Genomic DNA, 25,483 nt, shown 5'->3' with positions numbered 1-25,483 from the left:
AAGAGAAGGGCCACTGGTGAGGAGGCCACAGGCTTCCTTTCGACAGGGTGCAGGGAGGAAGTTCATCATCAGAGCTTCACAGAGAGAATGAGATGGCATCTCAGTAGTCAATACAGAAGACGATTACAGCCCTAACTGGACGGTGTGCGTTAACTCTTTTTTCTACCTGATTTGAGACACAAGGAAGAAACCTAGTTTGAATGGTCTTCTGTGGCCAACTTAATTAATTCCATTGAGATATGTAATGTGCAGTTAGTATTATAAAGTGGACACTGCATTGCCTCACATGGCAAACAATATATAGGTTTTGAGCAAGGTAGGCAGTCAATGGCAGAGTAGGTGGGATAGTCGTTTAGCGAGGCATGACGAGTGCAMAGGTCTGCCAGGGTTCACAGCAGCATCAGCAGGAAGGCGACTCAAACAGCGGATCCCTTCCATTTATGGAGAGTACTTCCAGGAGACACAGCCTTTAATAAAAGCCACATCTAATGGACAAAATGTCCGTACCTGGTCTGGCCTATTAARCTAGAATGAAATGGTGCCCCTATTCTGTTCATGTTTATGCTGATTGCTCCTTCCAATGTAATTCACAGCCTTCTCTTTGTGACTGACTTGTCTACTGCCTTTGTCAGACTTAGCACATCTATAGGAGTTCTCTAAAGCATGGAATGTTATGTAATGGCTGTGGATGGTATTATAATTTTGGGGCATGTGTATCGCCTACTACTGCACATAGCCTGAACTACACTAGACAGACAGTAGGTAGGCACATTGAATCTTTGATAAGCAGAATCATTATGTAAAGTGGGCTGGCAAATTGAGCTACTTTTCCATGCATACTTGATGTGATACTCACATAATATTCACATTCCTTGTATGGTGACGAATTGAAGATCAATTATGATTAAGTCATTGGCATTGATTTGTAGAGCTAAAACATGAGAAAATTACTATCATTTCGAGCCATTACATATCTATTACTAGTGTGAGACACAATTTACAGTATGTAAGCTATTCTTCAGGCATTAAGATTGTTTTTAAGATGCCAGTTGAACAAGTCACACCATCTCGATAACCCCAAGAGGATATCATTTCCACAAATTAAACCCAGTAATAAACACTGAGAAAAAAATATATCTTTAACATGAACCCTCCAATGGGAGTTTCTTACTCCCATTGGAAAAAGCTGCAGTTGTCAGCTCAGGTCTTCATCTCAACCAAGAGTAAATATTTTAGCGTTACACTTAGCGGGAGAAAGGCAAGTAGAAGCCTTGGTTAGCCTCCAAGCTGATTGAATCTTAGAGGAGTCAATTATTTTTTGAAACATGTCAATGCTGTGCTTTGTCAGGGAGGAATGCTTATGCTGACCAAAGATGTCTCTTAATTTGCCACGCAAACAGACATTATGTATGACTGATTGATTGGTGCAGAGGACATAATATCTCATCGGGGAAAAAGACTCCCTGTATTTTGATTATTCAGTTTAACGAGATTGGCCCTGTTGGTAACATATTGTACAATATGCACATTTTATTTCTGTATTTCACGTAGGTTGACTTTATGAGAATGAGGTCATTTCTGGGTTAAAGCCCAAAACTCTAGAATAGTCAACTCTCAGTGTGTCCAGACGAGGAAGCTGAGTGATGACGTGAGTCTTGTTAAGTGAATGCTTGTCCAAATCATTCACAGCAGGCAGAGGAAGTCAGGTGAAGTAAATTGACATTGAAGGGTAATATTTTGTCAGAGGTTGTACCTTGAAACTAGGGTACTCGGTAGTAATAATGAATCCTTGTAGCAAAGGCCTGACATGCTTTCTCCTGTCTGATTGTGTTTGTGCAATGATGTCCGGTTTCACATGCAAGGWTGTCATATGCTTTTCTTTGGCAGCATGTACAATGTTACATACTGCAATTGTCAAGACAATGTAACCACATAAATGACTACGTTAACCATAGAATCCCATTCATTAAACATTAAACTGCCACTGGGAGACAGATCACTCCATTCAAAATGTTGTTTTTTATACATACGCTCCCATTTAGAGTTCATTGTTACATATAGTTTTACATATAGTTTAACATCAAAGAGCCAGCTATGGTCTGGTTTCTTATCTCCCTCATTGATGACCATATGAGTTTCTTTACATTGATGTTGGATCACAGGGAGTAGGATGATTGATCTGTACACTAGTCCCTTTTGAGTCCTGTCAGTACTGTCAGCATTTGCAAGTCTAAAATGCCTGAGATGACACCTCTTTTATCTAAAACATGGATTTACATATAACCTACACAGATCGTATGCCATCTAAATATCATATGGATACTTGTGTCATAACTGAGTTCTAACAGACACATCTTTCTTTGAACATAAACAAACCTTTGGTCAAAGGTCTGAATGGTCATACATAATGTATTCCTAACGATACAGTATGATTTTAAAACAAATTTCCCAAATATTATTGATATTCCTATATAGTATCCCCTCATGATTGAGGATGCACTGCCTCCTATGTACAAAAAACGGATCGTATGTTAGTCTATTGGACAGATATGAATAACGTACATAAAAAACTAATAGAAACGTTAACCTATACTCGGTTATTTACGTAGGGATTTACAAAGCATCTCTGATTGGCTCCAGTAATTGACTGGAATGGAGTAGGCTAGGCGCATTACTCTTGATCCGTTCAGTGCATAAACAGTGACATGTGCCGTCTCACACCACCGATCAAAAGAAGGTTTCAAACACGACAATTTGGGGATTAAATATTTCACAAACGTTGTTCGTGGATAGGATTCGGGTGCTAGTATCGGGTAGTTGATTATTTCCTTGTCTCGTTGTGAAGTGTTTTCGCTTTGCTGAATTGATTGTGCTCGTGCCCTACTTACGCTTCTAATCAACAAAGTAAACAAACACATTTTTAGTCTTTAGGAAAGGGCACCACCAGCTGGTTACAAAGATAATTGCAACATATTTCAGACAAAGGCCATACATAACTGGGTTATGAATAACTATGCCAACAAAAGGCTACTGTGAATGCTCACAAAATAATTTTGACGTTGAAAATGGAAGCCTGGGTAGCCCACATATATGAAAGATCATAAGACTCACTCATGCGACTGTCTTTTCTTGGCTACAGGTGTAGGATCTTAATTTGAGCCAGTTTGCTACCGCAGGAAAATAACAACGGTACTACAGGAAATTTGAATTATTATGTGCACTATAATTAGACATTTTTGTAGGGGTTGATGCAATTTTCGTAAGGGAAAATCAAGTATGACATTTCAAAGTGGAAATGAGAAACTTCAGAAGCCTTTTAAACCTCAAATACACTACAAGTTATCCAGCAAAAGGGTGATCAAATTAAGATCCTACACCTGTATTTATATTCCTTTGCGCGTAAAACCTGTGTACAACCTGTCTATGCGTAAAACAAACAGTAGGCCTTTCTTTCCCGTAAGTCTCTGTAGTATGTAGTGACACCTAAATGCACTGTACATAACCTAGCCTATTATTTAATTTGATAGCACATCTGACATTATAGTCTGACACCATTTTAACATACATTATTGACATGTTAATCCACTTTTACATTAAAAAACGCATAAACCCAGAAGCACCATAAAGTTAGTATCCTCCGTTTCGACCGTACTATCTAATCAGTCAATAGACAAATTCCAAGCAATCACGTGTATTACTTTGATTCAAGGGCATCAAAGTCATTATCCTTTGAACCAAAGATATATATGTTATTTTATGATGAGCCAGGACCGTTTGAGATGGACATTTTCAAAAAAGGTGAATCCATGATGCGTCATTAGGCATTTCCTTTAGTACAAAGGAAATGTAAATAGCATAATAATGAGGGGTTACATTTTACAGCTACTCTTATTTTTGAAGTGTCAAGGAGGAGTATATAATCTGGGGTTCATCATAAAAGTGCACATTTGAAGGACAGTTACCTTGGTTGGAGAGGTGAGACAAAAAGTAGCCCTGAGCACCAACCTAACAATTTTTTAGGGACTTTTAACTCTGAGCATGGATGCGACAAAAATCTCAAATTTAAGTATCGATCGCATTTTAGGCACTGAAGAAGGACCTTCTTATCCAACTGAATCTTTACAACATTTTGGATGGTTGTCTGGCATCTTTCTGCACGGACACTCAAAAGGACATAATGGAAACTGGAAATATGGTATGCCGAGGGATCTGACCACCGCCCACATGCTGTAGGTTCCGACCATATCACACACGTTTGATTATAGTAGAAGTTACTTTAGCTATGGATCATTTAATTGTCATCATGCAGATATAAACCTGTATTCTAGTGCAACTCAAAACAGAGTTTTCAACGATGGAAGAGGTGATATCGTGTTACATTTGATTATTTCACAACATTGACTGTCGAGGCCACAAACTATTGAACTGTAGTGCTACATTTTACAAAGTATTAGGCCTATTTTTCAAGACCTACCGTTTTTTCTTTCTCTCTCTTTGCTTGCGACTACTTAATCATGTTTTTTTTTTTTTATGTTTTTTTTTTTTTTTTATCTCAGGCTCTCAGCCTCTGTGCACTTACTTGCACCAAGATGGAAACCAAAGAAACCGGGGCAGAATGCGCACGGTGTTCATGGACAGCCAGACCAAACAATTGGAGCAGCTGTTCGAATAAACAGATTAATTTACACTGGTGTGGAGGGACGGGCCTAACTAGCCAGGAACACGGGCCTCACGGATGAAACCGTTAGGGCAAGAGAAGGATACGTTTGCTCTTAACTTTGAAGTTGTTTAGAAAGTGGTTGTGAAACTGTAAGTTACACGTTCTTTTCTGGACTTCTCTAGGTATGGTGAAAAAAACGCCGTGCGCGCCGAAAGAGGCAGAAGAGCGGCACCAAGGCCAAATCCCCAGATTTGACTACGACGAAAAGAGATTTGCAAACAGTCTAACAACCGCAGCTTCCAGGGAAACAGCTTCCCATGATTCTTCAGATGATAACAAGCACATTTGCTTTCTTTACACTAATTTATGTTCACTTGAGTTCATAGACCATTAGGCCTACTCACCATTCACAAATATCCCCAGAACAAAAGCAAGCAACAGAAAATGTAGAAAACAACATCAACTTTTAATAGATTCATAGTCAGAGTTGTAATTATAAGCATTTTCATGCTGAGATACACCGTTGGAAAAAGAAACTTTCAGAAAATAAAGAGCATGCAATGAATATTATTCCTGACACTATAATAAATCCAACATTACAGCCCCCTTTACCTGTTTTGGGATACAGACACCAACACACTATAAAACTAAATAAAAGTACACTTAGTGAAATTATCAAAATATATTTTTAACAAACTGCTATGACATGTCTATGAAGAAAATTAACCATTGTTGAGATCAAGTTTTAGAATAACATGTTTAAAAAAAWWAATAATGACAGTACACCACTTAATAAGATTATATCAATGTTCATAATGTTGAATAAACAAAACATTTGAAGAGTGGAGGACTCATCAATGTAGATTCTTGTCATGTTGTTAGTTGTGGAGAAAATAACAAAGTGACACATTAGTGACATCTACTGGCATATTGTGGTACTTATTATGCTACCAGAGCGTAAAGGTCAGGCAATAACTACACCATTTTGGTCACTTTACTTGAGCATTAAATCTGCCAGTCAACCAATTACTCAACTCGACCATTTAGTAAATATAAACAATGTTGCTATACTTATTTCTAATGACATTTTCCCAACATAAGTAGTAAAGACAAGACATGGTGATGTATTCTTACTCATTATCAAGCACTTCAGTATGAGGCGAGGATGATTTTCTTATCTACTAAACAATGCTGACAATAGTAAAGAATCTCTGTCCTTATTGACACAATGTCATTTTAGTATATTTGGCTAACAGAGGATTTTAACAAAGTGAGCTGTCCTGACAAAGTTTGCAACACTTTGTGTTGACATAGTCATAATTAAATTGAATAAAAAAGGAGAAAAGTTCCAATTGCCACAGGTTCCTATGTATCCCATTACATGACTTTGAGGTGTAATGAATGAGTTTCTCTCAAACTGGATATACTAATATCCCTTATTCAGATCAAATGAAGCTGAAGCTGACTCCCTCATAGCATCCTTGTTGTTCTGTGGCTCTCTTACAGACCTAGTCATAACCGTACACTAGCGATATCAAAACAACCACACATTGTTGCGTTCAGTTCCACATTGTTCAGTACCACATTGGATAAGTGGCGATTTCGGAATACGACACGGTGCAAGAGTTTTGAGACACTTCCTGATAATGAGTCTTATTTGCTGTTTCACGGTGCTGTTAATACAGGATGTTCACAACGGTGTTCAAAGAGTGCAGGAGCAAGTTCAGGTGTTTTCTCTCCTCCTCATGATGTGCTTACATAGTGTTGAGTAGACAAAGACACTATCCATATCCACATAGCTAAGTACACAGGTTAAATATTTTTGTTTTTATGCACACTCATAGGTTTTGACATTAAGCGCACACAAGTTTAGACGGTCAGATTTTTATCAAATGCTCACACTCACAAACTTACCAAAGTCTAACGTTGAGAGAGAAGGAGATAGAAGCATGAGAGGATAGCCAACAGAGGGTGTAAACTGTGGTAGCACTGAGCTAGCAGGTGTTCCGTCTGCAGATTTAGCCTGAGATAAACACTATTGCTGCAACAACAAACCTAGAGATGGGGTGGAGGGCACTGGTTAATCAAGAAACGTACCTTTAACAAGTATATTGTGGTACCCTTGTAGATTTCCTATTTCTATAAACAAAACTTAACTGTGAGAAAATAAAGCTTTTTGCTAACATTACGTTTAAGTTAATGTTAAGCAAAAGTTAAGTTATTGGTACTTCATGCTCCACAATAAAGGCAACAGCTTTAACAATATTAATCTAGGTGGTTTTCCCTTACATTACCTGCCATTACATTTTGGGGTTAGCAGACATTTTGGTTAGCATAACTTGGATTTGAGACCAACTGGTTCAAAGTGCAATAAACACCTAYGACCAAGTTATGAAAGTCTTATTTGACCCAGTTATGGACAAATAGCGCTGTCTATATTACCACGATTTAAACCATTGCTAGAAAATTGTCTTTCAAGGGTACAGAAGATATCTGTGCAGATAAAGTTCTCCTTCTGCAATTAAGTTGGGACATTATGATTAACATATATGTACGTGCTAGCATTACCTTACCTAAAACAGGTAACTAGTATTTAACAGGGCTCTGTCAACAAATTTAGTAGGCTACCAGAGACCAGGAACCTTGTTTTTGTATCACGCGTGAGCATATTACAATTTACACAAGCCCATTAACAAGCAAATTAATATTATATACATCATTCCAATTGCATATTTGGGAAAATGCTCAGAGTGCAAGTGAAGAAATAGCGGATGTAGGAATCCTGAATAATATMAAACCCTGTTTTCTTTTGAACATACGGCATCAGAAGAACATGACCATATGTTCATGTCACATCTTTTCACAATAAAAGGCATGTTTATGTGAACATTTATTTGTAACACCATTTGACTCACACATCCACATTTTGGACCAATCCCTTTAGTGCAGCATGGCCATCTACAGTCTGTTCACACTGATAGACCCTGTATTACTTTGAGGCCCTTGGTCTCCTCTGAAATACAGGAAATTAGGATGAAGCAGCAGCAAAACAATAAAGTACAGCATCATGTACTTAGTCATTTAAAAGGTTCCCTAGTAGAAGCTCCATGGCATAAGAAGTTGGCTGACTGGTCAAAGGGTTTTGGCAACTTCTGATGGGGGGTTGGTAACGACAAGCAATCAACACCAAAATAGAGTAACTTTCAAAAACTAAGTGATTATATCTATTAGATAATTGCTTTTGTAGGGTTTGTATCCCAGATTTCGAGTTACAATTATTTAGTCTCATTATTAGTGTTACAAACGGAATGCAGGATGTTAGTTAACATACAAGGCACTAGGTTTTGCTATAGGACTGACTGAGATCATGGAGAGTGGAGGGGGGAGGGGGGTGGTTCACTACTGTAATTCTGACAGCAACAGCCAGAGAAAAGCACAAATGAAAGATGGACATTAAGAGGAGGAGAGCAGTAGATCTTTTGAGGAGGAGGAAGGAGAGTGTGGCTAGGACTGCATCTCAGCACGCAGCATCCAGGGGAACCAGCAGCAGAACAGCAATCTGAGGAAGAGGATGAGCAGGAGGAAGAGGAGAGGGATTTGCGTCAGTGGACACATTCATCAACAGGAGCTTATTTCTAATCTGCTATTTGTTGACTCAGAGACAACAGAGGCAGGAAAAGAGGAGACTGTACCTTGACATTGAATTCTCAGACGTGATGTCCTTGGGTGACCTCACCGTGTTGAATTTACGCTTTGGCTGGTTCACTAGAATAAACAAAGAACATCTTTGGATAGAATGCAGACATGGGAGTAGAAGGTACATCATAACATGGGGTGGCGTGGCACGCTGGCTAACATGGCTGGATGGATTTGACTTACTAGACACCTGGTGGACTTTCTTCACCATCGTGCCATCGCCGCTCTGACCGTCCTTTGGTCCACACATTCTGAGAGATCATTAACAGCATTAGTTAGTATTGTTCCAGAAGGTCAGTCTGTTCAGAATGAACCTTTACAAATCACAACAGAGCATGTTGTATATTGTCTAGCTCTCCGTCTGAGAATGACTGATAAGCATGGTTACACAAGGTAACTGTAAAATGCTTTCTTATTAATAAAGTTGTTACGTTATTTTATTTTCGGGTTCTTTTTTGAACCAGGTGTTAAAGTAGATGTTATGTTACCTCTGTACGCGAGATGGGGGTGCAAAGACGCCGTACTTGGGCATGCAGTTGAAGTAGCGGACACCAAAAACAGACCCGTCATGCTTTCCTGTGGGACTCTCCAGCTCCACACCAAACCAGTAACCTGGACACACACACACACACACATCGTCAATCATTAAACTTGACTAAACATTTCTAATCATATGTCAAACATTTCTTTTAAATATTGTCGCAGTGACTTTATTTCACAACAGACCTACCTGGGGCAAAGTCTGTCTTTCCGTAATAGCGTATGATTCCCTGCTTCACACCAGCAACCAGCACCTGGTCTCCAAGTTCCACCTTCACCCCATCTGGGTCCAGACTGGCTACGGACATAGACTTCTTCCTCAGAGCTGACGGAGAAAATCAATCAAATGTTCGTTAACATAATATATAATAATGTGTTATAACGTCTATGAGTCATGTGTTATTTAGGTGCTGTGCTCCTATCAGAATGAATGGAATGGCTCTTGATGGGAAGACTCTTGTACCTTTCAATTCAATTCAAATCAAGGGCTTTATATTGGCATGGGAAACACATGTTAACATTGTCAAAGCAAACCTTTCTCTCTCTCCATTATTTCCTTCTTTTCTTTCTTGTTCTTTCCAGTGACYCGGGAGAAGTCCATGCGGGGTGTCTTGGGTGTGGAGGTGACAGAGGGGGCCTTCTCAACAGCTTTAGCGATTTTTGACACTGGAGCAAAGATACCTTCAGGACAATAGAAGTGATTAGAGAAAACACTGACAAAAGCTGCAAGCTCAAATCAGGTTCACCACAGCTGTTTTTCTGAAAACTACCTGTACACAAAAGTTATGAAATCAAGTCTTCTCTTTGCTCTTTTCTCAAGGGAATCTTGACACACTTCAACAATAGATTAAATAAAAAAATCCCAAAATGGTTATGTGAAATAACAAATCAAATGTATTTATAAAGCCCTTCTTACATCAGCTGATATATCAAAGTGCTGTACAGAAACCCAGCCTAAAACCCCAAACAGCAAGCAATGCAGGTGTAGAAGCAATAACAGGTGGTTACCCAGTTTGGGGGGGCAGATGAAGTAACGCACCCCTCCCACACTTCCATCGTTCTTGCCCTCTGGCTCGTCCAGCTCCACCCCCACCCACTGGCCACTGGCGAACTCCGTGGTCCCACAGAAGCGCAGGGTGCCCGTCTGTGGAGGAGAGACTGTGTGAGGCCCAGGATTCAACATCAGCTCTGACATTCACCTCTGTTGTTTATATTGGATTTTTACTAGCAAATTGAAATAACCTTGTTGCTCGCCACAGGGGCCCATTGGGAAAACAACCACATGATTTGTATTCTTGAAGGTAATACCAGGCAAGATGAAATAGTTAACKACACTTCTCCACAGCACTCAGACTTCTCTAGACCAGTGCAGCATACTGATCTGCGGTTTTTCTGTCATACTCGACTACTGACATACTAGGCTATGGTTAGTAGAGTAGTCTACACATCTCAACTCAATAACATGTTTTAAGTGGTTATGTTGTGGTCAGTAGGACATACACTATATATATACAAAAGTGTGTGGACACCTCTTCAGGTTGTTATAGCAGCAAAGGGGAGACCCTCCCAATATTAATGCCCGTGATTTTGAAATGAGATGTTCTACGAGCAGGTGTCCACATACGTTTGGTCATGTAGTGTATGTTGAAACACAGTGAGAGGTGCAATACAGCTGCACATTATAGACAGAAAAAAATACACATAGTCCACACATTGGTTTCCAATGCATTTGCACTGCAGTGAGTGATGCAGAGTAAATSCCAAATGAATGCATCAAGTGAGACTACATCATTTAGTGCAGTCAGTAATGCAGTCAGTCATGGAAATACACCTGAAAACACAATTAAATGTGTTCAGTTACGCAAGTAGACACACAGGTCGAAGGGCTACCCACCTGCTTCAGGTGGTGCAGAGCTGAGATGTCAATTTCATCACTGCTCGATTTTTTGGGGAGCTATACGTGTTAACACAAGTTGGAATAAATGTTTGCTAGAATTCACATGTTCTCTTCTAACACAGTATAACAAGCAGCAGGGCTCCACCATATAGGATGAATGCCTCACACTGGCCACTTAAAAAAAAAAAAAGATAAAGATAATTGAAAGCCATTTAAATGGTCTCATGCACATAAACGTGCTCACAATATTCTGCAGTTCATTTAAAGTCACTGTTTCAAATCTTTGAGGCTCCCATTTCTCACCCTTTGCTTCCCAATCCCGACAAAACACACACACCTTCATGTCGTCCAGCACCACACGGTCGCCCAGTTTAAGGCCGATGGAGGTGAGCATGAGGTTGCCAGGGATGTTGTCGTAGTTGAGCAGAGTGGCACGGGGCAGGTTGCAGCTGAGTGGCACAGAGTCCAGCAGCAGCTGCTTCAGCTCCTTGGCCACCATGGCCGCCTCCGCTTTGTCCAGAGTCATGTCCATGGGGTCAGGGACCACCTCGGCCGGCCCCTGGCCTTTATCATTCTGTCAGAGCGAGAGAGAGAGAGAAAGAGAGAGACAGAGGAGCATGGAGGGAGAGAGAGACGGAGAGAGATAAAGAGACATGAGGAATAAATTGGCATATTTTTACTGTTTTGTGTAGAAGTCATCCCCACATAAAACAGACAGAATCTGTTTTTATCTGAACAGTGTTTTTAAAGAGCAACTGCCCCTAGAAAGCAACTTCCCATTTTGAAAATGGCCTATGTGGCTTCGATATGAGCCAGAAACATTTATTCTAGTGTCAAAATTGACTGCAAAGTGTAAACAGGATAATTTGTCTCGTCCAAAACTGAGATTTGCGAGATGATAGGAAAAGATTGTATATCACGAAATGAAGGTAACTGCAACAGTTTTCCTTGGATTGGGTTTACTTCAATCCTGCCCACATGCCTACAGCTGGCAGCACCCAAGTAATCAGCAATTTGGTTGAACAGCTGCACGAGACCTGATCATAATGTCCATGGTCAATTTGGTTTGACATTCGATAGCTCTATGGGGCTTGTTAGGGACCATCAGTAAATTACACAATGTGCACGGAACAATATTTGAAAATGCCAATAGCTCCAAATCTCTATGTCTTAACCAACTATAAATTGTAGAAATTCATATACAAATATTGAAATCATTTAATGAGACAACTAAAATATGTGCAACATGAAAATATTGTGCCATTTACATTGTGTAATTTATTGATGGTCCCTAACTAGCCCCAGCGCTATCTAATGTCAAACCAATTTTTATTTTATTAGGTACACCCATCTAGTACCGGGTTGGGCCCCCCTTTACCTCCAGAACAACCTGAATTATTCTGAGCATTCTACAAGATGTTGGAAACGTTCCATAGGGATGTCGGTACATGCTGACGCTATGGCATCACACAGTTGCTGCAGATTGGACGGCGGTACATTCATGCTGCGCACAGCGCATTCCATCTCATCCCTAAGATGCTCTATTGGGTTCAGGTCTGGGGACTGCGCAGGCCACTCAAGTAAACTGAATTCGCTGTCATTTTCTAGGCAATGTTTTTCCACTCCTCAACTGTCCAGTGTTGGTGATCACGTGCCCACTGGAGCTGCTTCTTGTTTTTAGCTGATGGAGTGGAAAACGGTGTGCTCGTCTGCTGCAATAGCCCATCCATGACAAGGATCGACGAGTTGTGCATTCGGAGATGCTGCTCTGCACACCACTGTTGTGCAGCGTTATTTCTCAGTTTGTTGCCCGCCTGTTATACTCTTAGAAAAAAAAGTGCTATCTCGAACCTAAAGGGTTATTCGGCTGTCTCCATAGGAGAACCCTTTGAACAACCCTTTTTGGTTGCAGGTAGAACCCATTGTGTTTCTGCAGAGGATTCTACCTGGAACCAAAAAGGGTTCTCCTATGGGGACAGTCGAAGGACCCTTTTGGAAGCCTTTTTTCGAAGAGTATAGCATGCGCGATTCTTGCTATTCTCCTTCGACCTCTCTCATCCTTTTGCTCCTCCCTTCCTATAGGCAGAAACTCAAAGAGCAGTACCCGTGCTAAGGCCTATTCAATGCTGGTCAGACCAATCGGAATCCATGCTTCCAGATTGTTTTGATCACGTGGACTGGGATATGTTCCGGGTAGTCTCTGAGAATAACACCGGGCAAATACACGGATACGGTCACTGAGTTCATCAGCAAGTGTATAGGAGATGTTGTACCCATTGTGACTATTAAAACCCACCCAAACCAGAAACCGTGGATAGAAAGCGAGAACCACCACATTTAACCATGGCAAGGTGACTGGGAATATGACTGAATACAAACAGTGTAGTTATTCCCTCCGTAAGGCAATCAAGCAGGCAAAACGTCTGTACAGAGACAAAGTGGAGTCGCTGTTCATTGATTATAGCTCAGCATTCAACACCATAGTACCCTTCAAGCTCATCATTAAGCTAGAGGCCCTGAACCCCGCCCTGTGCAACTGGGTCRGACTTCCTGACGGGCCGCCCCCAGGTGGTAAATGTAGGAAACAACACCTCCACTTCACTGATCCTCAACACAGGGGCCCCACAAGGGTGCGTGCTCAGCCCCCTCCTGTACTCCCTGTTCAGCCATGACTGCGTGGCCATACACGCCTCCAACTCAATCATCAAGTTTGCAGACGACACAACAGTAGTAGGCCTGATTACCAACAATGACGAGACAGACTACAGGGAGGAGGTGAGGGCCCTGGGAAAGTGGTGCCAGGAAAATAACCTCTCCCTCAACATCAATAAAACAAAGGAGCTGATCGTGGACTTCAGGAAACAGCAGCGGGAGCAAGCCCCTATCCACATCGACGGGACAGCAGTGGAGAAGGTGGAAAGCTTCAATTTCCTCGATATACACATCACTGACGATCTGAAATGGTCCACCCACACAGACAGTGTGGTGAGGAAGGCACAACAGCGCCTCTTCAACCTCAGGAGGCTGAAGAAATTTGTCTTGGCCCCTAAAACGCTCACAAACTTTTACAGATACACAATTGAGAGCCTCCTGTCGGGCTGTATCACCGCCTGGTATGGCAACTGCACCCCCCTCAACCACAGGGCTCTCCAGAGCATGGTGCGGTCTACACAACGCATCACCGGGGGCAAACTACCAGGACACCTACAGCACCCGATGTCACAGGAAGGCCAAAAAGTTAATCAAGGACATCAACCACACGAGCCACGGCCTGTTCACCCCGCTATCATCCAGAAGGCGAGGTCAGTACATTTTCATCAAAGCTGGGACCGAGAGACTGAAAAACAGCTTCTATCTCAAGGCCATCAGACTGTTAACCAGCCATCCCTAGCCGGCTTCCACCCGGGTATACAACCCTGCACCTTAGAGGCTGCTGCCCTATATACATAGACTTGGAATCACTGGCCACTTTAATAATGATTACATACTGCTTTACTCATCTCATATGTATATACTGTATTCTATTCTACTGTATTTTAGTCAATGCCACTCCGACATTCCTCTATCAAATATTTATATATTTCTTAATTCCATTCTTTAACTTTTAGATTTGTGTGTATTGTTGTGATAATTGTTAGATACTACTGCACTGTTGGAGCTAGGAACCCAAGCATTTCGCTACACCCGCAGTAACATCTGCTAAAAAAGTGTATGTGACCAATATCATTTCATTTGTTTTGATTGGTGAGCTGTTTTCGCCCACAGGACTGTGGCTGACTGGATGTTTTTTGATTGACGCACCATTGTTGGTAAACCCTAGACACTGTTGTGTGTGAAAAGCCCATGAGGGCGGCCGTTTCTCAGATACCTGATCCCGGTACCGACGATCATACCATGCTCAAAGTAACGCTTTTGTCACTCGTTTTGCCCGTTCTAACGTTCAATCGAACAGTAACTGAATGCCCCCATACCTTTCTACCTGCTTTATAGAGCAGGCCACAAGACTCACTGTCTGTAGGAGCGATCAATTTTTATGGACAGGTTGGTGTACCTAATAAGCTGTCCGGTGAGTGTATATGCCATACTCAATTTCAGCACTTACAGTTGGAGTCAGAAGTTTACATACACTTAGGTTGGAGTCATTAAAACTTGTTTTTCAACCACTCCACAAATTTCTTGTTAACTATAGTTTTGGCAAGTCGGTTAGGACATCTACTTTGTGCATGACACAAGTATTTTTTCCAACAATTGTTTACAGACAGATTATTTCACTTATAACTCACTGTATCACAATTCCAGTGGGTCAAAAGTTTACATACACTGTTACGTACCCCAGTTTCTGTGTTGTGTTTTTTTGTATGTGTGTGTTTCAGGATGGCTTCCTGAAATTCCCCCAAGCAGCTGATTGGTCAGCCCCATTGCTAATTGGAGCTGACCCCGCTCTCTCATCAGAGGATACAGCTGTATCCCATTACAGCTGTACATAAGCCAGTGTTCCTTTGTTAGGAGAGAGCTGAGGGTGATAGCCTGTATTGGTTGTTTCTTAGAAKGAGCTGAGGGTTAGATCATATATTGGTTGTTTCTCAGAAAGACATTTGGTATGTACTATGTTAGTTGTTGCTGAGAGAATAGAGCTGATTGGTATGTCCTATGTTGGTTGTTGCCGAGAGATGATTAGTGTGTCCTATGTTGGTTGTTGTTAGGAGAGAGATTTGGTATGTCCCGTGTTGGTTTTTGCTAAGAGACAGTTTTTTGTACTTTGTAGCTTTTAAGGTATGTGTCTCCCCATAGGAGGCAGTGTTAATGATTATTGAAATAGTTTACCTATGTTTTTGTTCCCAGGGGGGAAGGGGAAGGCACCTAAGGAGTGCTGAGGCAAGAGGCCTCGGGCATACATAAGCCGTGGTATTTACTGTCTATACACACTAGTTAAGACCTGGGCGMACCACCCCCTGTATTTTGGTTAGCGCACCAGGTGGTGTTAAGTTAGGTAAGTAGTGGGTAGGCAGGTAAGGTAGGAGAGGGGGCTTTGACATTTGCTTTGGTTCCGTTCAGCCCCTTTTCCCCAAAATTACCTTTTGATGGGATAAATTCCCAGTAAATGGTCAGTTCTCTGCCTTTGTCATCCTTACTCGCACCTACAGTCCCATACCTCTTTCGCTCCACAGGGAGTTGAGTTGTAGCAGGGTGTTGCGTTCCCTCTTCCTAGAGGCGTACGTAACAACACTGAGTTGACTGTGCCTTTAAACAGCTTGGAAAATTCCTGAAAATCATGGCTTTAGAAGCTTCTGATTGACTAATTGACATAATTTGAGCCAATTGGAGGTGTACCTGTGGATGTTTCAAGGCCTACCTTCAAACTCAGTGCCTCTTTGCATGACATCATGGGAAAATCAAAAGAAATCAGCCAAGATCTCCGAAAAAAAATTGTAGACCTCCACAAGTCTGGTTCATCCTTGGGAGCAATTTCCAAACGCCTGAAGGTACCACATTCATCTGTACAAACAATAGTACGCAAGTATAAACACCATGGGACCACGCAGCCGTCATACCGCTCAGGAAGCAGACGCGTTCTGTCTCAGAGATGAACGTGCTTTCGTGCAAATCAATCCCAGAACAACAGCAAAGGACCTTGTGAAGATTCTGGAAGAAACAGGTACAAAAGTATCTATATCCACAGTAAAACGAGTCCTATATCGACATAACCTGAAAGGCCGCTCAGCAAGGAAGAAGCCGCTGCTCCAAAACCTCCATAAAAAGCCAGACTACGGTTTGCAACTGCACATGGGGACAAAGATTGTACTTTTTGGAGGAATGTCCTCTGGTCTGATGAAACAAAAATAGAACTGTTTGACCATAATGACCATCGTTATGTTTGGAGGTGAAGGGGGGAGGCTTGCAAGCCGAAGAACACCATCCTAACCCGTGAAGCACGGGGGTGGCAGCATCATGAAGTGGTGGTTCTTTGCTGCAGGAGGGACTGGGGCACTTCACAAAATAGATAGCATCATGAGGGAGGAAAATTGTGGATACTGTATATTGAAGCAACATCTCAAGACATCAGTCAGGAAGTTAAAGCTTGGTTGCAAATGGGTCTTCTAAATGTACAATGATCCCAAGCATACTTCCAAAGTTGTAGCAAAATGGCTTAAGGACAACAAAGTCAAAGTATTGGAGTGGCCATTACAAAACCCTGACCTCAATCCTATAGAAAATTTGTGGGCAGAACTGAAAAAGCGTGTGTGAGCAAGGAGGCCGACAAACCTAACTCAGTTACACCTGCTTTGTCAGGAGGAATGGGCCAAAATTCACCCAACTTATTGTGGGAAGCTTGTGGAAGGCAACCTAAACGTTTGACTCAAGTTTAAACAATTTAAAGGCCATGCTACCAAATACTAATTGAGTGTATGTAAACTTCTGACCCACTGGGAATGTGATGAAAGAAATAAAAGCTGAAATAAATCTCTCTACTATTATTCTGACATTTCACATTCTTAAAATAAAGTGGTTATCCTAACTTACCGAAGACAGGGAATTTTTACTAGGATTAAATGTCAGGAATTGTGAAAAACTGAGTTTAACTGTATTTGACTAAGGTGTATGTAAACTTCCGACTTCAGTTGTATGTCCGTAGTTAGTTACTATGAGAAAGAAACATACTGAACAGAGGTCTAGACAGTCAATAGTGCTCTTACCCTGACAGTGGGGTTGGCTCCATGCTCTAGCAGGCACTGTACTGATCCCAGACACAGGTTGGAGGCAGCGATGTGCAGGGCTGTGCCATGGTGGAAGTCACTGCAAGTGGAATTCAGTACTACAGAGACAGTACAACCAGGTTCAGATCAAATCAATCTGAATTTGATTTCCAAAGACGGCTATTATCTTTGTTTTATTCTGAAAGCGTTACCAACTTCTTCTCTTAGGAGCCTCGTGTGATGTTTGAGCCACATGGTCCGTAGACAGGAGAATAACAATGAGATGAAACAGCCCCACTCAATGGTCAGTGTGGAGGCGCAATGAGAAATCAATGTAGGAGTTAATGAAATGTCCTTGGGTCAAGGCTGGTATGGGCTTGATGGAGTGTTAGTTCTGATTGGAAGTCTAGGGAGGGGAGGGACATAGAGGAACACAGACATACAGGAGCATGCCAGAACTGACAAGACTATGTTGTTAGTTGGCTAGGTAGGCTACATGGGTTGTGTTGATGCTACTCACCTCTAGGTTTGGAGGCCTTGAGGAGAATGCGAATCAGCTCTGGCACGTCGAAGTAGGCTGCGTAGTGCAGGGCGTTCATGTTGGTCCAGCGGCTGCGGAGACTGACGTCTGCCCCCAGGGAAATTAGCTGATTGGACAGCCTGAGGGCAGCGGCAGGGTCACCTGGATGGGGTCACAAGATGGACAAAACTGGTAGGAAACTACAGTAAATCTACATTGAATCTTAGGCTAAAAACACTTTATTTTATGAAAGATTTATTGAGAAATCAGACACTTGCAATGAACAATCAGTTCAAGGTTTGAGAGTCTCACCAACTCCATGGGCCCCGGCTTTGCAACTATAGTGGAGCAAGGTCATGTCTGTCAGCCCGTCACGGTCGTTGACATGGCAACCACGCTTCAAGATCTGTAAAAGGAGACAAGAACTGTTCAGTGAACTGAGAGAGAGAGATGCTAGGGGAAAGGCAGAGAGAGCATTAGTATCATATGCCTTTTGAAACACTGAACACACCACACATACAGACCACACCACCTCAGGGCCATAGCCTCTCATCTCTCTGAGAGATGCTTCCTGTGCTTATCGTAGCCACATTAGCAGGATGAGCCATTCACACCCAATTCGCACAGACGACACATGTTTGTGAAGTCTAATGATGGGGAGTCATGAGATCCTGCTGAGTCATGAATTAAGCACTACGGTCATTTTCACTGCATTGCAACTTCATCAGAGGCTATCATTGCTGAGTAGCATACATCAACATGAGGAACTGGCATCCATTTTGGATAGGTAAAACATTTGAGGGACACATATTGAAATGATGGCAGTCGTTACTGGAAGTGACATTCATTTACTATGCTGTTTCAACTGAATATCTAAGCTTGTACTCGGTACATTGGAAACAGTACCAATAGGAGATAACAGCAAACTATTCATGGCATCCTTTACAACGTCGAATAACCTCCGTCAATGTCTTGCTGAGTGTCAGATGTGCTATGTAAAGCCATATTCCCAACGGTGAAGATTTGAAGAAGCAGTGAAACTCCAGTTAATTACCTCTTTCCTCTGGTGCCAGCAGACAGCAGTGACGGGTGCCGAGTGACAAGTGAGAAAGGACCCATCCTGATTCCTGAACTAGACTAGCAACTATCTCGGGACAGTTCATTATCCACCAGTGTCAATCAAGAGAGACGAAATGAGCACACTCTCCTCAAGCACTGACATTATGCCTTTTCATACAGAGACATGTAATCCAACTGAAGGAACATGATATTATCAGACAGGTCCTCTCCTGAGGCTTAACGAGGACACCACCAAGCACACTTTCATGATTCAACATGGATTCAACATGGATTCTATAAGATGAATCCCCGTAGCTGCAGTGCTAACACGAGGCTAGCACTGTCGAAAAGGAATTTGGGGTTAGTAGTAACTGATATTGGTGGAAATCCTTGCTGTCCAAGTAGTTTGTAAAGAAGAGGTGGCCAATCTGTACTTGCCAAAGCCATACACATCTGATTCAACTTCATTTAGGACTTTGTTAGGTTGAATCAGGTGCGTTAAAACTTTGATTGGAGCAAAAGCCTACACCTACACAGCCTTTTGTAGATAAGTCAATGCATCTCTGTTTATAAAAATACTCTAAAATTTGCCAGAGGGCTGAGGTTGTTTACTGACAGTGCAGCGGAGTGGTTCTTTGCCCATATCTGACAGCCTGGTCTGATTTAGAGTCTGTCTTAGTGCAGAGCCTGGAGGGGTAATGGAAAGGACCTATTATCTCAGCCATCAATCACAGCCATCACGGCGTCACGGGGGACACCCAGGAACTGAGGCTGACTTTACGATCAATCCTAACACTAAAACTGCATCAATAAGAGTGAACCGAGTTAACTAAGAGTGTGTATTTGTATGTGTGTACATGTGTTTTTATGGGGCATATCTTCCCTCTCTCCAAGACAGTAGGATTAGGAAATTAGTCTGAAACTTGAAGTATTCATACTTTATGTTGATTCACATCCCACCCTCATCACTCTTCCTCTTCAGGGTTATGAGAGTTCCCGCTCCCACGGTCACATTACCACTGCTCACACTGCAGTAATGGTTGGTCCTGAGCTAAAGCTGTGCACTTTCATCTGAGAAACAGCAAAATAAAGGYAATCAACTGAAACATAAACTACACCTTATATGACAACATGCTTAGTAAGAAGGTGTTTAAAAAAAAACACAATAGTAGAGCCTCAACTTTGCTAAGGTAACCCAAGGGGTTGTAAGTCATGCCTCCAACTGAACCCAAAGCCACCAAGCCTCCCGTTCCATGTTCTCTTCAACTAATGACAGCATGGTGTATTTTGTTTCCTGTGTGTATTGTATTTTGGTTGGAGACCTGTATCTTCGGTGCACTATGCAGTAATATACTGTATCTGACTGTTATATACAGTAGAAATAAAGAAAAAAAGTATATGGTTCCAAGCACTGAGCCTTGTGGGACGCCAAATTCAACGTTGGAACATTCAGAAGATTTGACACCAATACTGATACGGGATGGGATGGGCAACTTTTGTAGGCTCGCGGATCAATTTCCACAAAAAAACTCAGCACTCAAGTTTTTAGGAACTCAGTCAGGATCTCATCTTGTTGTTGAGAGTTAGAATATTAGAATACACAATGTACAAATTTGGTTGTGCATCAGCAGTCTTTCTCCTGAGATATCAGTTGGACAGTCACTCAATTATCCCATGTCAGCTAACATTTTTTAGATTGGTAAATTTGTCTAGCCAGCTATGTAAACTTGTAGTAATCATAGCCGAATTACCGACCGTGGGGCCCCCACTGATTTTCTTAGTCACTCTCACTCAGATATCATACTAAAAACTGCAAACATTTCTCTCTACCCTATGGCACAATGTGTAGAATTGCAGGAAATTTGTGGTAAAACTGCACAGTTTTCTCTCTGCCCCATGGCAAAACGAGTAGAATGGCATAAAATGAGTTATAAAATTGCTAAATATTCTATCCGCCCCATGGCAAAATGTGTAGAATTGCAGCAAACTTGCTTTGCAACTGCAATATTTTCTCTACACCCTATGGTAAAATGTATAGAATTGCAAGAAATGTACTTTAAAACTGAAAATGCTGTCAAGAGAAGCAAAATGTTTTGCTCGGAGGTAGGCCCCCCCCCCAACAAAATTTTACATAAGGCCCCCAAAAGGCTAGGGCCGGCTCTGACGGCATGTGTGGGTATGAATGTGGGTACGCAGACCCGTGAGCCACTGCGCCCCACATGATGAGTTCAGATTRTTTGTTGCCCCCACCCAATCAAAGTTGCCCATCCCTATTCTAGGCCTACAGCTTTCTACATATATCTGTATGTTTCTGCCAGRGTTGTGTGAGCCGTAGTCAGGCCTGTAGTCTGCTGAAAGTCCTTACTGGCAGTAACTCACCTCGTTTCCGATGAGGTCGATCTTGTGCTGGACCTGTGGGACCCACTGACGGATGATGGCGAAAAGCTCTGGGATGGTGGTGCTCGGATCCAGCAGGATCTCCAGACACGCAGGATCATTTGGGTCAAAGAATGTGAAGACTGGAATGGTAAGGAAAATGCCAACAAGAGAATTACCCTCCTCATGAAAGSAGTATGAAATGTGCCTCTCTTGCTATTTTTCGTTCTTGTCCAGACAGCATATTGACTCATTCTGAATGTGTGACATTAAATATCATACATATTTTTATTTTATAAAAATGTAATTTGTATTTCGGGTTGTATTTTTCAGTAMGCCTCTTAGTCCGCTCTATTTAATAACTTATGGAGTTCTCTCTGTTGTACATCCTGTCTGAAAGCACTGTTTCTAAAAGCAGCATGAGGTAGATTGAAACCCTATCAAAGTGGAAACATTGCACTGAAATAACACAATCATTCTTACTTTGTTTTTTATAAAACACCATCATAATAGATGCATTGAAGCTTGTGGGCAAACTGAAATGAAAAGCTTTACATCACGCTAGCCTGCAGAAAACACTTACATTCATTGGCATAGAGTGGAATATGTCCGGCAGTATCATACTGTTTGCATATAACAGCCCCAAAGCCAAGATCCATCTACTAAAATAATCAATAACATGCTATAAAAGTCCTTGTTCACTTATTTATGATAATATACATTTGATTATTTGATTATTTTCATTATGTTTCTATGAATCTGCAGAGGTTGTTTTGACCAGGCAGTGGTCTGTGCTTGGTGAAAGGCTCTTTGTGGATCGAGGCTACAGCAGCACACGTCCCAGATCCCAAAATCCACTGTTACATATAAAGCAGTGTTGAGTAGGGAGCATTAACAAAGGGCCTTGGGCTGTATTCACAAAACGTCCCAAAGTGCTGATCTAAGATCAGGTCACCCCTGTCCATATAATRGTATTCATTATGATCTAAAAATCACTCCTACTATGAGACACTTCCTGTGAACACGGCCCCTGGAGCRTGAGGCCTAGGACCCACCATAGTCTTTGGGGAGGGGGGCCTGTGCAGATGGGTGGACCATGGGCCTCTTCCGGGGCTCGTGAACTGGGCTCTGGTACTCAGAGGCAGGCTGGGCCTCCTCCTCCACCTCAGCAGTCTGCTCTTTAGTCATTCTGCTAGATGTTGCCAGGCCTGGAAAAGATGATGGATGACAAACATTCCTTGAGTGGCACTTCAAAACAAACAGCTCTATCGCAGGTTTCTCTGAACAGTTGTCATACGTCTGTGACTCAGCCAAGAGTCACATGAAGTAGTTGCTTATAAGAGTCTTGTTCCCATGACAGTCTATCTACTCTGGCAAGTCTATGCCTTGCAGATGCCCCTCTCAGAGCAGACAGGCTCTATGTTTGGCTCTAGGGCCTGTGAGAGATGGTCACTAGTGACTCACTGATAACTGCACTTACTGACAAGAGATGAGGAGACTCAGGGAGCAGGCAGACTAACAGGCAGGCTAATTTATTGTACCATCTCAGTGCATGCTAATGCTAAGTCTTAATGTCCATCATTGAACTGGACAGCTAATGGGCTGAGCTATATTTTCCAAATAATATATGCAGCAGCATATCTCGCACATCCGTCCTGACTATGAGAAATCAGGGATGCGTGTACTGTGCAGTATGTGTTGGACATTGTAGCACTCATTTCTGAAGTGCTGCTGAACAAACCATAAAACATCTATGTAAAAGCCCTATAGTATCAGTATGCCAACCCGAATGCAATTTTATATACAACACAATGGACCCTTTGGCCTATAACATTAATAGGCCTGACTGGATTTCCATCCTAAAATAAATGTTCACACTCTCATCTAGGGTCAGAAAATAAGTTATGTGTTAATAAACATCCCTTTAGAACAGAACCAAGAACCACTATTTATCCCAACATTGAAATGGGAACAAAATCTATGATAGCGTATTCATTGGGTCTTTTTAGTCAAGTCCAAGGGTTTCTTCCTCCAAAGTCTGACTGCACTGTGAGCACACCACATGTAAAATGATTTAGCTGCCAAGTAATCTAATACACAGACTAAATTGTCCATCCATGCCTCTGCTAATCCTTTTGGATTTTGAAAGAAGTCCAGAGAGAGAGGAGAAAGAGAGAGGGCTCATCACACAATCAGTAAAAGCCTTATCCTATTGCGCAGCTGTGCTACTGTATCAATCTACCAACTCATTGTCCCAAGCACTATGGGGGCAAACAGGGAGGCAAAACAGAGGCCATACAGTGGTCTGTGCTGTATTCATTAAGCTTCGGGAAACTTCATTAACAGAGACCGATTCTGCTGTTATACAGACATGTACTCAAAGCCAAATGAACAACCCGCACGCAGGCAGATACCATCCTCCTGATACTCTACGAGTTGCCTGTTTCCTTCAGTTGCATCATATTGAGGGGGATTCCTAGTCGTGTTTGGATATGGATACATAAGATGGATATGTAACGGATGTGAAATGGCTAGCTAGTTAGCGGGTACYCGCTAATAGCGTTTCAATCAGTTACGTCACTTGCTCTGAAACCTAGAAGTAGTGTTTCCCCAAAGGCCGCGGCCTTTGTGGAGCGATGGGTAACGACGCTTCGTGGGTGACTGTTGTTGATGTGTGCAGAGGGTCCCTGGTTCGAGCCCGGGAATGGGCGAGGGGACGGACTAAAGTTATACTGTTACAGATACATAGCCAAGATATATCATAGCCTGGATGATTTGGGAGCAACTGTCCCTGTGTAGTTTGTCACCTTACCTACAAGCTCCTACATGTCTTTTATTTCTTCCGTTAATTATATACTTTCTTTACTGCTTCCCATGATTTGCTGCTGAATCAATAGCCACTGCAAAATGGGTGATAAAACACATTGCCTCACATCTCAAAAGGATTATGTTGAAACAAAGGGTTTCCATGATATAGCGTCCGATGACTGACAGATAACTATACCTGTGCAGTGCAATACCTGTCACCTATTATGACTATACTGCTAACAGAGTCCAGTAAAGGCAGCCATCATCGGCTCCTCTGAGTTGCCCTGCTCCTCCTAGTTCCTACCCCTGATCTGACAGTAGTGTGTTTCATGAATGAAGTCTCAGTCACAGACAGCATTTTCCCTGGTATAAATGTGATGTATAATTAGCATGAGCACATTATTTGTTTAATTAAATGAGTACTCTATACAACTAAGTCTTATGCAACAGTGCTCATATGAGTCAACAAGATGTTTACATTTTGGAGGCAAATACATTCAGATAGCAAAATAGGAGAAAAAAATGGTCCAACAAACTTGACAGATTTCTATATTCTACTCAATCCCTATTGTAATGGAATGATTAGCATTTGATCATTTGGCTGGGTCACAGTAATGACAAAAACAATAGGCCAGAGCTGTATTTTTGAGTCATTAACGATAAATAAAAACAACATATTAGTGTTGCAATGAGCAATAATGCAAATGTGCATATCACATCGCACTACAACGTGCATGATAACAGAGCTTTTGACAAGCCTATATGAGAAAATGTGTCAATTCGTGACTTGTGCGTAGCAGAGGGCGTGTACAACGAGAAAAAAACGCCCCACTGGCAAACAATGAGAAAAATGCCGAAGGAGGAATGTACACATGGCATGTGCAACTATTKATTTGATCTAATAACAATTCGCTGACGTCTTATGTTTGCGCTTATATTATAAAATGGGCGCAAAAAAACATCTGCCCGTGAGATTTCACGGAACAGTGTTCCAGAGCATCTCTATCTTTCTAGGCTCCGTATCAAGACAAACACACGGGCTGTGAAAAACACAGACGCAAATAAATCCAATCAAACGAAATATATCCAATAATTTGAATCGTATATGCATGAATGATATTCATCTTACCTCAAAACAAGCCTTGTCGATTATCTCAAGCTTTTCCTCGCGGTTCAGCTAGATGAGAACTGCAATGGTGCTGAAGATGCTGCTATACTGCTGCGAAGGTCTT

At 41.9% G+C, this 25,483-nt stretch overlaps 1 protein-coding gene and 1 long non-coding RNA gene across 5 annotated transcripts; one reads left to right on the top strand and one right to left on the bottom strand.

Annotated features, from left to right (window-relative positions):
• The first annotated feature begins 771 nt into the window (after nt 1–771).
• On the top strand, nt 772–8,900 carry LOC139022795 (uncharacterized). Of its 3 annotated transcripts, none has more exons than XR_011473836.1 (3): nt 802–4,229; nt 4,557–4,749; nt 4,843–5,522. It is a non-coding gene; the product is annotated as an uncharacterized lncRNA (long non-coding RNA). The 3 variants fall into 3 exon arrangements; XR_011473835.1 differs by adding an exon at nt 8,821–8,900 and having other exon boundaries at nt 3,668–4,229; nt 4,557–8,649; XR_011473834.1 differs by having other exon boundaries at nt 772–4,229; nt 4,557–5,522.
• LOC111949426 (CAP-Gly domain-containing linker protein 3) lies at nt 5,108–25,483 on the bottom strand. Of its 2 annotated transcripts, XM_023966572.2 has the most exons (15): nt 25,381–25,483; nt 22,499–22,651; nt 21,447–21,586; nt 18,321–18,414; nt 18,009–18,170; nt 17,489–17,607; nt 11,131–11,367; nt 10,791–10,850; nt 9,905–10,040; nt 9,431–9,577; nt 9,087–9,221; nt 8,845–8,968; nt 8,540–8,607; nt 8,353–8,425; nt 5,108–8,219 (listed from the first exon to the last, which is right to left on the bottom strand). In XM_023966572.2, the coding sequence occupies exons 2-15, from the start codon at nt 22,629–22,631 to the stop codon at nt 8,165–8,167; spliced, it is 1,683 nt and encodes a 560-aa protein (XP_023822340.1). In that variant the 5' UTR covers nt 22,632–22,651; nt 25,381–25,483; the 3' UTR covers nt 5,108–8,164. The 2 variants fall into 2 exon arrangements, with proteins under 2 accessions (XP_023822340.1, XP_023822341.1); XM_023966573.2 differs by lacking the exon at nt 10,791–10,850.

This window comes from Salvelinus sp. IW2-2015, linkage group LG22 (assembly GCF_002910315.2).
Source record: "Salvelinus sp. IW2-2015 linkage group LG22, ASM291031v2, whole genome shotgun sequence".
Taxonomy (NCBI): Eukaryota; Metazoa; Chordata; class Actinopteri; order Salmoniformes; family Salmonidae; genus Salvelinus; species Salvelinus sp. IW2-2015.
The sequence above is the reverse complement of the archived record's forward strand: the minus strand, read 5'-3'. Positions and strand labels throughout refer to the sequence as shown.